The sequence below is a fragment of the Zootoca vivipara genome, chromosome 15, assembly GCF_963506605.1.
Source record: "Zootoca vivipara chromosome 15, rZooViv1.1, whole genome shotgun sequence".
NCBI classification, from domain to species: domain Eukaryota; kingdom Metazoa; phylum Chordata; class Lepidosauria; order Squamata; family Lacertidae; genus Zootoca; species Zootoca vivipara.
Window position 1 is genome coordinate 11,772,793 of NC_083290.1, and position 15,153 is coordinate 11,787,945.

General features: G+C 41.3%; 1 protein-coding gene across 9 annotated transcripts in view; it reads right to left on the reverse strand.

Annotated features, from left to right (window-relative positions):
• The window catches only part of GTF2I (general transcription factor IIi), a 64,151-nt gene extending 50,842 nt beyond the window's left edge, over window positions 1-13,309 (reverse strand). For 4 of the 9 annotated variants that reach the window (XM_060268366.1, XM_060268365.1, XM_060268364.1 and 1 more), the window contains exons 1-5: window positions 13,174-13,309; window positions 5,342-5,384; window positions 2,387-2,490; window positions 1,763-1,901; window positions 162-296 (exon numbers count right to left, since the gene is read on the reverse strand). In XM_060268366.1, coding sequence (XP_060124349.1) covers window positions 162-296; window positions 1,763-1,901; window positions 2,387-2,490; window positions 5,342-5,354 — 391 coding nt within the window. In that variant the 5' untranslated portion in view covers window positions 5,355-5,384; window positions 13,174-13,309. Of the gene's footprint in view, window positions 1-161; window positions 297-1,762; window positions 1,902-2,386; window positions 2,491-5,341; window positions 5,385-12,901; window positions 12,919-13,127; window positions 13,153-13,173 lie in introns of those variants that run through there. The other 5 variants (XM_060268367.1, XM_035138893.2, XM_060268361.1 and 2 more) reach the window with 4 other exon arrangements.
• Window positions 13,310-15,153: the final 1,844 nt, after the last annotated feature.

Sequence of the window (15,153 nt, forward strand, 5' to 3'; positions counted from 1 at the left end):
TTATTTTTTTTCTTCTCCCCTGAACCCCTAGAACCAGGAGTGGAAGAGGATCCACAAACCAGCTTTAACCCTCTTTATACGCCATTATACATTATACACACGCTTCAACATTTGTAAGCCAATGCTATCACCGTTATTTTAAATGAAACAAAAATATTTACCATAACAGATGCAGAAATAATCCTCCACAGACTTCCTGAGGGCTTCCATTTCCACAATATCCACAGTCATCCTATTATCTAGGGATGTTGACTTTATTTTCTGTAGTTCTGCAGCCTTTGCCTCTTCATTAACACCTGCAAAACAGAAAGTATGACATCCAAAACCAAGTCACCCTTTGAATGCTAAACTGCAACAAAATATGGGCCTAACCACAAGTTAAGATATTTCAATATGGCAGAAGACCATGCAGAGGACAGTCTTGACAACTGTTGCACCAACATTGTTGAATTCCCTCTAAGATAGTGTGCCTAGCTTTCTCTACATTCCTTTTTGGGCAGCTGGACAAATATGCATTATTCTGGAATGGTTTTGGACTTTTGTGGTATACAGTACACAGATTTTTATATCATGCAAATGATGCCCTAAAACATTGATTTGCATTAACTGTTGCCGTCTTCATGAACTGTGCAGTCGTTTTTAAATTTTGTAGTCACCTAGAGGATTTTGTTTTAATAGAAAGGTGAGATGCAAATGTAACTGAACCAACAGCTAGGGAATTATTTCCCTTAACTTCCTTGTCCATGTATATTAAATGCTGGCTATAAACAAGGCAATGTTTCTACGAGCGTTCTAAAAACATCTGGTGAACAATGATATTGGCACCATTTTATGAAAGCAGTTTAAGACGATCAGAATCATGTCAGCTCACAAATTCCAAACATTCTTAGTGAGCTTCTTCCAACTGTTAACGGTGGCTTCCCATGTAGTTCTAACAGGGGAGTGGGGCTTTATGCTATTATTCGTTCCAAAGCAAACCGCCTTTAAATGAAGGATTATGAACCAGCTTGCTGAAGCTAACTAGTGTTAAACCATGACCCCGAATTTGGACATGGGATACCGCAGTTAAGTAGAAGGAGAAGCAAAAGCTTCCAGTGTACTGTACTCCTCTCTACTGGGTGGGAGGCGAAGGAACAGAGAACCATGCAAGCCTAGGAAGGGAGAAAGGCTTGGCTCATTCATGGAGTGTTAAATCATAGCTTTGCATTACATCTTAATGCAGCCATTTCAAATGCATATTACAAATAAAAAAGGGGCACTGAATTAATTTCCAAGAATGTGCTCTATACAATTCAGCTGCATGTTTGTTATCAGCAGGTGTTATCAGCTTCATAGAAGCAAAAGCCTTTCAGTCACTGATAGAACCTATTGATTTTTGTTGTTGGTATCCGTCTGCCTTGAGAGACAATAGAGCGCTCATCCAGGGTGAGTCAGACAGCTGGAGAATTACAGCGCCTGCTGTGGCTGCAGACTGGTAATTGATGCGTTAGCAGCTCCAAAGTGACCTCTCCAGGGTGCAAGCCTGGGCAGTGTGCATTAAGGTCCTGGGCTGCCCATACAACATGACCCCACTCATTGGTGCGGCCCAAAGGAAAGCCGAGTAATACATTTGACACCAGCTTGGAAGCAGGAGTTGCCAGAGGTGGCATACAATACACCATCCAACAATCCTTGGCACTCCACTCCAAATCTGTATAGGGTTACGCTTTACCCAAAGGAGACACTTAAATGATTTGAGGAACAAATGGCAATTTAAACTTACAGTACTTTACAAAATCCTTTTGAAAATCTTTTCTTGTATTAACGAAGGCTCTTCCTCTCTCAGTCCCCACCACAAACACATCTGTTTCATACACGGCGATGCAGGCGACTTCCGCCTTAGACTTGGCAAGCTCTTTGCACTGTAGAAGGAAAAAGCTGCTGCTTAGAATTGCAGTAACAAGTGGTACAGTCGTATTATAATTATTTAATTATTTAAAAAAGACGAGGAAAACGGGTTTGAAAGACTGTCGAGTTACTGTGATACCTCGGTTTGCGACCGCCTCCGTTTGCAACCGATCGGTTTGTGACCGCCACGGCCCCGGAAGTGTTTACATCCGGGTTCCGCGCCACGCGGATGCGCAGAAGCGATCTGCGCCGTGCACGCATGCGCAGAAGTGCTCTATCAGCGCTTCGCGCACGCGCAGAAGAGCCCCTCAGTTTACGACGAACTCGGGGAGCGACTGGCTCCCCAGAACGAATTGCGGTCGCAAACCGAGGTATGACTGTTATACTTTCTACCACTTGCAAGATAAAATAACAATCAGATGAACAGGCATGCATGAAGATACCTAAAGAAATGTTGCAAACAGAAGATACATTACAGTTAACACCAATGTCATCATACCATTGACTCAAGGGCTGACATGAGAAATGTAACCACCATTCTGCTTTCAGATGAATCCTCTTCATGGCTGGATGCTGCTGCCATAGCTGCTTGAGCCATTTTTGCTATAAAAAATATGAGAAAAGAACACAGTGAATCCAAATTATATAGTAGGCATACACATAATGAATTATTTACCCCTTTGCATAGCGTGGAATACAAAGTCAAGAGCAACAACTGATAACCAAACTACTGAGCAACCAGATTTCCCAGTTGCTCACTATGGGATGGGCTGTAGAAGGTGAAGATGCTCCCTTTCCCCCTACCCTGATGTCTTGCATTTGCCAGAACTCCCTTCACATCTCTCAGCTAGAAAATTCTCCAGGAGAATATTCTCCACAAACTGTAAATTCTAATGCAAGAACCAGTTTTACAACCCACGTTTTAAAAATCTAGTAAATAGTAAGTCAAGCTGTGATATTGCCAATGTAAGTAATGAATAATGATGTTTTTGATCCAGTTACATTACTGGGCATCGTGTCATTCACCACTGGCAGTTCTGAAATGTGAGATAGTAATTTGCATTTCTGATGTTATGTAACTTGTCATTACTGACTATTTGTGTTTTATTTTATGGAAATAATAGCTTTTATTTTAAACTTTTTATTTTATTAGTGTTGCACTGAAAATACTATACCATGTAGATATGCTTATTAAAGAACGTACTCATGTAGCAGACCTGAGGGATTTTTTTATATTCCTTTTGCTTTAAAAGCTACATTTCATACATACACAATGTAATTCAAATTCAAAATTGATAGTAAATATTTGGTTAGTGGCAGGCTTAGTGATTAACGTGAGTCATTCACGCTGAATTTTCAATTTCAAGTTTGGTGCAAAAAATCAAAGAATGTGAATTCACTGCATTGCCCCACTGAATAAAAATATCTCTACAGTTTTTGGTTGCCATCTGAACAAGTTTATCCATAAATAAACAGGTATATTAACTAATTATATCATTTTCAATGCATTAAAATGAATATTCTATTTTAAATGAAAATTCTCTAGTATTCTCATTAATAGAGAATATTCTCCAAAAGTTTATTCTCGAGAATTTAACATCACTATCACAGCCTAACCTAACATACAGTCTGCTGAGAGGATAACACGAGCAGAGGGAGGAGATCCATGTAACCGTATATTGGATCCATGTACCCGTATACTGTATATTCCTGCGTATAAGACTACTTTTTAGCCCAGGAAAATCTTCTCAAAAGTCGGGGGTCGTCTTATACGCCGGGTCGTATTTCTTATACGGTGAGTATATCCCGAATTCTATATTTTAACTGGAAAAGTTGGGGGTCGTCTTATACGCCCAGTCGTCTTATACGCCGGAATATACGGTACTCGCCGTATAAGAAATACGACCCGGCGTATAAGACGACCCCCGACTTTTGAAAAGATTTTCCTGGGTTATAAAGTAGTTTTATACGCAGGAATATACAGTACCTTGCTCAGATTTCTTTGGAGTAAGGGCAGAATAAAAATATACAAAAATAAACATGGGCTCTCTCCCTTCTGCATCATTCAACCCTAGTATCATTCTCCTGCACTTTGTTTACACAAATATGGTTGGACACTGCACACTCTTAAATCTGGGCATATGTGAGCACCTCCAAATGCCCAAAAAGGAGCTCACAAGATAAATAGGCCAACGCAACTCCCTCCTGCCTCCATCTTAAGGACATATCTTATGCAAACTTTTTTATAAAAAGAATTAAGTTTTTCAAATCCTGACCTATTTCATGGTTCAACTGCCACTTTCAAATGCAGTCTTACATAGCAATGAGGATGTAAAGATAATAATGATCAGCTAAGATCATAATAAGAGTTCATATTTTTTTAAAGGATTTGTAGAACTCATGGCTACACTGAAAAGCAATAGCTCACTGGCACAGCACATCTTTTACATGCAGTATAGCCTAGGTTCAATAACAGGCATCTCTGGGTAGGGCTGGGAAATAATTCCATTTGAAACCCAGGCAAAGCACGGCCAGTCAGCACAGACAATAATGAGACCAATGATCTGACTTGGCACGAGGCTGCTTCTTACATTCCTAGAGAACATACAAAAGGTTCAAAGACTAGAAGGAATGTAGGGTGTCTGATGTTGCAATCCTAACCCCCCCTTACTTGGGAGTAAGGCCCAGTGAAATCAATGACATGGCCTTCAATGAGAAGACATGACAAGGATTGTGCTGCAAGTCACTATTTATTTACTGTTTTACCGTATACATCTCCCTCTTCTAAATAAGTGGCTACAAGCAAACATGACATAATACCATATAACACAATCAACAGTATCAAACCCTAAGGGGAACCTAAACAATGTTTTGCTACGTTTACAAAATAGGGAAAGAGTCAGGCCCCAGCAGATCTGTCAGCTGGTCCTGTTACATAACCCACGCAATCTTATCTCTCATAAAGATGGGCCTCTTCCGTTTGATTATGATAAGGGCCCACTCAAAGAGCAACTTATGTCATTTTTCTAAGTCAATGTATTTATTGGGACTTAAAAACCTGCAAAGTTTTTTCAGTATTTTGCCAACAAAACTGGACAGGATTATGACCAAAATGACCAGACTTTGGAGTGTTCCATATACTGCACTCTATTATGCTGTGTGATAGAAAAGCTACCGGTGCCTGTTGTTCAGCCCAGGCTTCTACCATGGTTCTAAATAATGAAAGATCCTGCTGACCTTTCCGATAAACCAAACTGTGGCTGATAAAAGATATATTGGAGTCAACCGTTCATTTGCTCCAGTGATGTGGGGTGGAAAAAATTACTGCTTTATTCTTCTGCAGAAAAGGTTCTGTTCTCATAAGTTCATTGGTAACAACACATGGGTACCAAATACAGTATCTCTCACATCTTATTTTCAAAAGCTAATGAAAGTCCAGTTTGTATTTTCATACCTATTCTCTGCATTACAAGAATTCTGCACAGCTAAAATGGAACCTGAAACAGAAAAATGCACAACTGAAAAGTGATCATATTTTCTGAGCAAAGAAAGCTCAAACAATTGTTTCTAAAAATCTGGGACTTTTCCAGACAGACAAGGGAATGTGGAGGAGACACAGAAAAACACACATTTTTAAAGTGAAGCACCAACGCTTTTTCTGGCCAGTACAATACAAACCTAATCATACTTACCAAGTCCCACAGCACTTTGTGGGACTTCTATCTATGTAAACACGCATTGGATTGAGATGCAAATGAAATAGGCTAGGAAGCTTTGCGGATTTGGGGAATCTATGCTACTTAACAGTAAAATACGAATTTTTGGAAGACAACAAGGATATCTGCAGGCACCTAGGCTGTTTACTTTGGCAATAAGATACTAGCTCAAATGGCTCAGATGCTGGGAAGTTGGGACTTGTGAGTTGCAACCACTATCCATAGCATACTTTGCTATGAAATTGTAGGTAAAATTGCACTCTCCTAGCCTCTCAAAATAATGTTTTGAATGCTGCATGAAAAAAGATGTCACTTTAAGAGAGGTGCTGGGGGACAGTGGGGATGATACCTGGATTCCCTGCATTCACTTGGGTCTGTGAAATCTGGGCCACTTTCTTTCTGAGGTCAACACATCAAGCCTGCAACTGTAATAATGAACAACCCTTTTCATTTTGCTCTAAACACCATTTTGTGAACCCCGCCCCCCCCAATCCTCTACAATATAGGTCAAAAACATTCTTAATAAGCAATTCTGGAAGTCTAGATTAGAAGCAAAGAGTATTAGAAATTAGAAGATTTTTCAAAAAGTAGGTGATTCAGTATTTGCTTCATAGATCGCAGAAAGCAGGGCTTAGATCAGGAAGACCTAGGCTGAAACTTCCACAGAAGCCACTAAGGTCACTTGGGAACATCACATTTATGAAGTAATTAATGTACACTTTTTGAAAGAAATGCAGGATACTGATGTGATAAATAAATCGCCAATATAGCAAAATTAGCACTAGGAGTAGAATACTTTCTAAGATGGAGGACACTGGCCTGGACATACCTGCATGCTACTCTGAAGGAAACAAAGACTTCAGTACCACTACAATAATTAAATTTGCAGAAAGTAACAGACCTTAAAAGGTGGCAAGACATCTGCAAGCCCCCCCCCCCCAATATATCCCAAGTGTCAATCTAAAAATTTTAGGTAACATCAGGGATTAGATCCTAAGTCTCCAACAGCAAGTACTGCAGCTACTTGCTGCAACAAATTGACTATCTGGAAAAGGAAAAGAATTACAGGGGGAAATCTCCCTCCATCTGTAGTTAGAACAGTGGAGAATTTACCGTAGGTAACATACCGGTACATGAAAATATCAAGAAGTTGTGGGTTACAGTCCAACTCCTCTAAAAGGGATAATCAAATAATTTCTTTTATGGCTGGTTTATCTTTAAGGATAGGTTTCAGGAACAAAGTGTATGAGCGTAGGGATTAGTGCTCCCCAACATCACAATAAGTGTTTACTCAAAACATGCTTCCTTTATCTCTATATGGAGGGGGGGGGTGCAAGCTGTGAGAAGACTCAAGGCCTTTTCTTAAATGAGAAATGGGGAAGAGGGGAGCACAGAAAAGAGAAAACAGAACAAAGGACTTCTAATAAGGTCAAAGCAGAAAGCATGTTGTATTTAAAGCATGTGATTATGAAGAACATCCAGCCATACTCAAATAATGCAGTACTCCCTTTTCATTTGCCAGTGAGGAAATGTGGCCTGAAAAAGCAGAGGTGCAGGGGGTGGGGGAAGAAGAGAAATTACTGTACTACTTCTTGAAGAAGCAACATGAAAAGATAAAAACCACACACAATGAGTGGGAATAAAATGTCTAAAGGAGCAACACAAAAAGCTGGGGAACAATCAGAAGTTACTGTGGAAGCAGAGGTGTATATTTAGACAACTTCCTCCCCACTTTCAACACACACACTACAAGGATTATTCTGGTGAGTAGGGGTAGACAGCTTCATCCTAAATAAAGCAGTAACAGAAGGATATATATGGAGATCCCCATTAGGAAATTCTGCAGGGGGAAGCAACAGGTGAAAAAAATTATCATCCTCATATTTATCATTCCGCCAATCATATAGACTCTGGGCAGGGGGAGAAGATAACTAAAAGGTTCCACTTTGCATAGCAGGAAGAAGAAAAGAAGCATACTTACATCCCCATTAGAAATATTGGAGGCGGGGAGAGAAGAGATAACAGACTAAGACTACAATCCTATTACACACTTGGGAGTAAGACCCACTGAAGAGAGTGGAGACTTATTTCTGAAAAAACATGTGTAAGATCAGGCTGTAATCTTAAACATACTTGACTACCACACAAACATTTACCACATTCATCTTACCAACTTTTGGCTAATGTACACAAGGCCACTGAAAAGTTAAAGCAACAGCTTACCATCTAAAGACAACTGGACTCGTAGGAACTATGGGAAGGGAATTTTAGTTTACCAACACTTTGCACAATATGTAGGCAAATTTCCTATCACTGATGTGGTGTGAGGAGAAAAGCTTCAGCTAAATAAGGAAAACAGTGTACTGTAGGACACAGATTGTTTGGGGGGGGGGGAGTAGATAACAAATAATGTAGAAAGTATTATAAAGAAAATATATCTGCACTATTTAATTATTAAATATGTATCCTACTTTTTGACAGAAATTCTCCAAAGGGGGCTCACAGCATTCCTTTTTATTTTTATGCCAGGCTCTGTGCCAAAATTTAAAACAATCCCACCAAAAACTTTGAAAACATTGTGTGTGTGTGTGTGTGTGTGTGTGTGTGTGTGTGTGTGTGTCTATATAATACATTGACTTGTGTGGGAAGATTATTTTGGGAGGAGAGAAAGAACAAAAATAGCCTTCCTTCCAGAAATAGAACTTTATTTTAAAAGGCAATTAACAAAGAAAAAAGGGGAGGCTTCCTTCAGATTTGGGAGGGTAGTTGGGGGGAAAACGTTGTTGCTCTCTCTGGTCACTATGATTTGGTGCTGAGGGTGGGAGTAGGGTAGAAAACAGATACACATATGTGAACAAATATGCTGGGAGCACCACAATGTAGCAACTGGAGTGGAATAAAGATTACAACAAAAACAATACAGTACAGGGGCTCCACACCCAACCCACTGTAATTCACCAAGGAAGTCTACACACAAATAAACACTAGAATGTTTGGTAGGGGGAAGAGAAATAAACTCAGCAAACAATAATAATGAAACTTAATTATTCCCCACCCACCCTTTATTCTTCCTGGTAGATTCACTATGGAAGCTGTGCATACAAAGAAGAAAGCTCAACTCGATTATTGCATTTTAAAATTATTATTGGATGAAACCCCTCTGCCTAGAAATAGGATAAGAAAGCCCTTCCCCACATATGGAATGGGAGGAGAGTTTGATGATAAAACTATTTTTCCCCTCTTCATACTGCCGCTCCATTCCCTATTTGGGAAAAGGGCTCCTTAGCTCATTCGTGCAGCAGGTAGAGAGTTTGAGGAGAAAATGCTATTATTTTACTATCATTTTAGGAATAATGATTTCGTTATCATTCTTGTGCATCACCCACCTCATAGTGGAAGGACAAGCAAATTTTCAGGGAGGCATCACAACAACAACTACTCAGGTCTCAGCCAAAAAAAAAAGACTGAGAAAGCCTTGCTGCCATCATGTAGACTTGGCACCAGGGTGTGTGTGAAGAGGAAAACAGTACAGTGGTACTTTGGTTCCCGAATGGCTTAGTTGTCAAACAAATCGGCTCCCCAACGCCACAAACCTGGAAGGAAGTGTTCCGGTTTGCAAACATTTTTCAGAAGCCAAATGTCCAATGGAGCTTCCTGCAGCCAATCAAAAGCCGCACCTTGGTTTCTGAACGGTTTTGGGAGTCAAATGAACTCCTGGAACGGATTAAGTTCGAGAACCAAGGTACCACTGTATTTTCCACGCTGCCTGGTATGTTCTGGTACACCCACAGGCTGACCTGCAATTGCCCGACCAGCACCACGGATAGCTCCCAGTGAGCAATCTGTTTTGGCAAAAAGCTGAGAGCTCCACCCCCTTGTGACTAACTCTACTTTCTTAAAGGGCCAACCCTCTGGCTAGAGAAGGAGCACTTCTCAATTCCCTAGCCTCAGACATGCTGCACTCTCTGCCAGCTGGCCTGATGAGGTTCATGAGTGGTTCCAGGCTCTGGCCCTACATACCCATGTTCCTCACCCTCAGTTGTCCTCCTCAGCAATAAAGCTGCTAGCACATTTGCAAAGCTTAAGCAGGGTGAGGTATGATTTCAAATTGGACAGGGGACTGACATTCCTGCACCGAAGGGAAGTTGGACTAGAGGACCCTCGGGGTCCCTTCCAATTCTACAATTCAGAGTATGATTGCTAGCAGGAGGCTCACAGCCCTGCACCTGCTCTGACTCCTTAGCTTGAAAGTCTGCAGCCTCCGACTTACAAGTCCCCAGAGTCAAGACTTGTGGGTCAGAGGCTGCCGACTTTCAAGCTAAGGAGCCAGACTCCAGTCACCACACTGCCCACCCCACCCCACACGAGGACTGCCGTAGCCTAATTTCCAGAGTGTAAATGAACCTCTGGCATTGTTACTGTGGAAAACTGGCTAAGGAAGGCCTTCCCAGATAACTGGGAGGGAAAAGAAATTTTATAATTATTTCTACACACACACACCCCGCCCCCACAAAAAAAACCTATCCACTGACAGAATGAGGCCTTCCTTAGTTGGCTTTCCAAACATACATGCATATACAGACTAAGAATGTTATTTTCCCATGGGTAATTTTTTGGGTGGGGGGGTGGGGGAAATGAGTGCAAGGGAAAAGAAATTATTTCTACTCGGACTATCTCAAATTCTCTGTGAGATGGGAGAGTAGGCAAGAGAACTTTAGTCAACCTTCCAAAGTGAAAGTTATTATTTATTACTATTATTAACTAAAACATTACTCCTTACACTACTAGGAAGTGGTGGTTTGAGTCTCTATTAGTGTTTTAACAAAAAAAAAGAGGCTTGTCACCTTCCTATCAACAATAACTACAAAAACAGAGGCTTCTGGAAATATAATAAGGAAAATGGCTATATTTTCCCCACCCTACAGAAAAATGGGTTACAAAAGTATTTACTCCCTCTATGAAGATTGGAGGAAGTGTGAGGATAAATTTATTGTTAATTATAATAATAGAGGCTCAGGGTTGTAGCCAATGTTAGCTTGGCTCAGAGCAGAGACATTGAAATTAATGGACATGCCTAACTTAGGCCTAATTTCCATGGGTCTATTTGAGTAAGACTAACACTGGATATAACTAGTTACAGGTTGGTCTGACGTAGTCGAAACAAAATTAAAAAGTTCCTTCCAGCAGCACCTTAAAGACCAACTAAGTTTGTCATTGGTATGAGCTTTCGTGTGCATGCACTCTGCAAACCAAAGCTCATACCAATGACAAACTTAGTTGGTCTCTAAGGTGCTACTAGAAGGAATTTTTTTATCGACTGGATATAACCTTCAGTTTCCCATTAAGAAACAGGTTAAGTCCCTCTTCCCTAGAGAATTGAGGGGGGGGGGCTGTAACAAAATACTAATATGAAGTGAATGTTGATGATGATGAGTGTAATAATAGGCTGCTTTGGGGTGGAACTTGGAGAGGCTATTTTCTGTGGCACCCCCTAAGTTGCAGCATTCACTCATATGCTGAGACCCACCCTATTCATGCGATTGTAATTTGTTTTCAACTGTTTGGACATTTTATTTCAAATTGTTGTGGGAACCTAGGTCAAAGGGTAGATAATAATAATAATAATAATAATAATAATAATAACAATAATAAAGGTTCAATCCTATTAATGGCTCAGTCCACCCCGCCCCCACAATGGAAAAGTGGGGGAAGAAGAATTTTGTATTTAAGTGCCTAACAATAATAATGCGTCCCCCAACCACCTTTCATTCCCTCTGGAAAAACTGGGAGTCTTTCCTCTCCCCTACAGTGGGTAGGGGATAAAGAAGAAAAAGTGTGAGGATTTTTTAAATTAATAAACGCAAACACCACCACCATCAACAACAACAATAATAATAATAATACAGCCTCAATCCTTCCCCCTTGATCCCCTCCCCCCCCCAAAAAAAAAGTTCAGGAAGGCCTTCCTCTCACCCACAATGGAAAACAGGAGACCAGGGAAGAAATAGTGGTGAATGGAGAAATTATTAAGTTAGTAGTAATAGCAACAACAACATTAGAGCCTCTGTCTTTCTTCCTCCAGTCCCACTGGAAACATTTGGTCCTCCTGTTTCCCATAATAGATAATGGGAAGAGAAAGAGTTAAGAAATTTTCCTAAATAACATCAACAGCCTACTTCTTTTGCAGGGGGGGGGGGGGAGAGAGAGAAATGGCTGAGGGATTTCTTGTTGTTGTTGCCTCCCAAGGGAAATGAAGGGAGAAGAAAGGTGTAAAGAGAACAATTTAAATGAAGTTTCTTATGAAAGCAACAACACAGTCATAAAACCTCAACCTACTTCCCTCTCCCACCCACCCCCAAAAGGGTCAGGGGATCCTTCTCAACGTCCCCCAATGGAAAATGTTTAAAGTGTAAGGAGAAAATGTTAATTAGGTTCCCAATAACAAGAGCTCAGTGTGGTTCCCTCTTCCTCTGCCCAACACCTTGGAGAGAAAAAGTTGGCCCCCCACTCTCCAAAACAGAAAAGGAGGACATTTTAAGATCAAGTTCCTAACTAGTGTAACAATAATAGTGTCCCAACCCAGCCCCCCAAAAATGGAAAATGAGAGGAAAAGGAAGAGGAAAAGGGTGGTGATATTTTTAAAAATCAAGTTTGTAACAACTATGAAGCCCCAACCTCCCTTCCTTTCCTCCCCAGCTCCACAAAAGGATAATGGGAGGAAAGGGAGGAGGAAAAGTGCGAAAGCATCTTTAAATGACGTTCCTAACAGTAATAATAATGCCCCAACCCTCTTTCGTCCCCCCACCCCAGGCTCACAAACACGATGGAAAACTGGGGGGAGGGAGAGAGAGTGGGAAAAGTGCGAGAACATTATTATTGTTATTAATGAAACTTGTATACCGCCCTTCACCCCAAGAAGGGCGGCTCACAACAGTATAAAAACACCCAATGAAACGTGTTCACTCAAGATCCCAACAACAACGCCCCTACCTTCCCCCCTTCGCACGCAATAAACAAGTTTAAAAAAATGGAGAAAGTGGGGGGTAGGGAAAACAAATATTAAAATAAAAACCCCAAGAAACAACAATAGCGCCCTTCCCCTCGGAAAAACCAAAAATAGAAATTGGCCTGGGAAGAGCTATTTCTTTCCTGCTCCACCACCACACATTGCGAGGGTGGGTGGCTTAATAGGCATTTTATAGATATACGGTATAGATACCGGTAGGCCGAGGCCTCCCCTCCCCCACCTCCCTCCTCTCGCCCCTCCCCCCTCCCGCTCCTTCCCCTCCCCCACTCACTCGTCGCTTCGGCGCCGCTGAGGAGAATCGGGAGAGAGAGGGAGAGAGAAGAAAGAGAAGCGTCGGGTGGCGAAAATAAATAAAAAAATTAAAAAAAAAAACCGTCCCTGCACTTCTGCCGCCTGCGGGAAAGCTCAGGCTTACCGCCCTCCCCTTCCCTCCCTCTTTGTGGCTGCCCCCTTCTTCTCACCCCTCTCCCCCCTCCGCCGCGTTTCCCGTACCCCACCCTCAAGTCTCGGGGCGGCGCGCGGGCCCTGCGCTCAACGGCTCACCCTGAACCCAGAACCGAAGGAGGGGGAGGGCCCGAGGAGAGCGAAGACCTCGAATCTCTCTCTCTCTTTTTTTTTCCCCTTTCCCCCCTCACCCGTTCTCGGGGAAGGGAGGCGCTTCTGCGCATGCCCCGCCGCCGCATGGCGGCCTTGGGCGATGTAGTTCTCTCGAGGCGCCTCCGAGCGGCCTGGACACGGCGGGAAGACTACGTCTCCCAGGAAGCACCGCGCCGAGCCGCGAGGGGCTGCGTGGGCCTCTCTCTCTTTTTTTTTTTTAAGGGCCGGAGAGAGTCGATCAACGAGGACCTGGGAAAAGAGGGAGGGAGAAACATGGCTGTGCAGGGCCCAGGCGGCGTTGCTTTCCAGCAGCTCCTTGCACTTGGGAAGGATTTTTTTTAAAAAAAACAATAAAAATAATAGTAATGGTCATTGCAAAAGCGAAAAAAATATACAGTAATGGGATTGTAAGTAACTGCATTTGTTTTTTAGATGCACAGCACAAAACAAAAACATAACCTGAATTCCTCCGTGTATGTAATGCACTGGCACAAAAAAATAAATCCCGCCCCCTTTTCCCATGCACAATGAGGGAATCTTGCTGCAGAGGCAGGAGGATTGGCGAGATCAGGCCGTTTCTTCTTCGTCCTCCATTGAGGGTGCGCCCTGGCAAGGCGAGATGCGTGGCTTTGTTTTGCCTGCTTTAAACCTTGTCCGGGGGTTGTTTCTTAACACTCCCCACCCCAACTCGATCTGCCTTTAAAATGCCGTGGCATTAATTTAAACAAAAAGAACAACAACAAAAAAGCATTTTTAAGATGTTGCCTGAACATTTCCCGGCCAAAGTGTTGAGGTCTAGAAACATTTTAAATGCGTATAAAATATTGTGTTGCTTATTCTATTCTTTTTATATATATATAAAAATCGCAATATGTGCATGGCACTATAATTTTTGGGATTAGTATTGCAACATTTCATGGTTTCCCCTCTGATAATCTGAACATACAGGTGAAACTTGGAAAATTAGAATATCGTCGAAAAGTGCATTTATTTCAGTAACGCAACTTAAAAGGTGAAACCAATAGATGAGATAGATGCATGACATGCAAAGCAAGATATGTCAAGCCTTTATTTGTTGTAATTGTAATTATTTGTCGTTAGGCAGGTCAATTATAAATGGAATGTAATTAATGAAATGTAATAGCAATGTTCATTTTTGTATTATTGTAACTATTTGTTTTCTTACTGTGGAATTTCCAAAAGAAAGCATTTGTAAAAATTAAAAGAAAAATAATAAGTTGCATTACTGAAATAAATGCACTTTTTGACGATACTGTATTCTAATTTTCTGAGTTTCACCTGTAGGATTGTACCCAGGGAAGTACTACTCAGAGGCAACCCCTTCAGATAAATGGACATTGATTTCAAGGAGTCAGACTATAACTAATACTGGATACAGCCTATAGTTTTAATAAATGCCTAATACTCATTGATATGGTTGAGTGTTTTGTCTTACACTCTGCTGCATCATCAACAATAATGTGAAATATTTATATAGACAATGTTAAGAAAGGGAAATCCAAAAATTACTGTTACTATTCTGTAGTAACAAAGAGAAAACATTTAAAGGATAGTGAGGGCAATATTTACATATACATATGGTATATATATGTCTCTTTTCCCCAAACCTCCATCAAATCTCCAAATGCCCCTATGTTTTACGGGGTAGTTAAATCACTGTCCCATTTTGTTACAGGTAGGTACTGGAAGGAGTTTTTAAATTTTGTCTCATTTTGCTTAGTGATGAGAAATGGAAATACAGTACCGCCTTTGCAAGATTTCCTTGCCTGTATATCACAAGGTTTTCTATTCAGAAGAAAGGCTTTTGTACAGTACAGTGAAGCTTACTCCCTGGTAAACAAGATTAGGGTTTCACCTTGACAGCGCAATCCTATCTATACATATAGCTACACAAAAGTAAGTCAG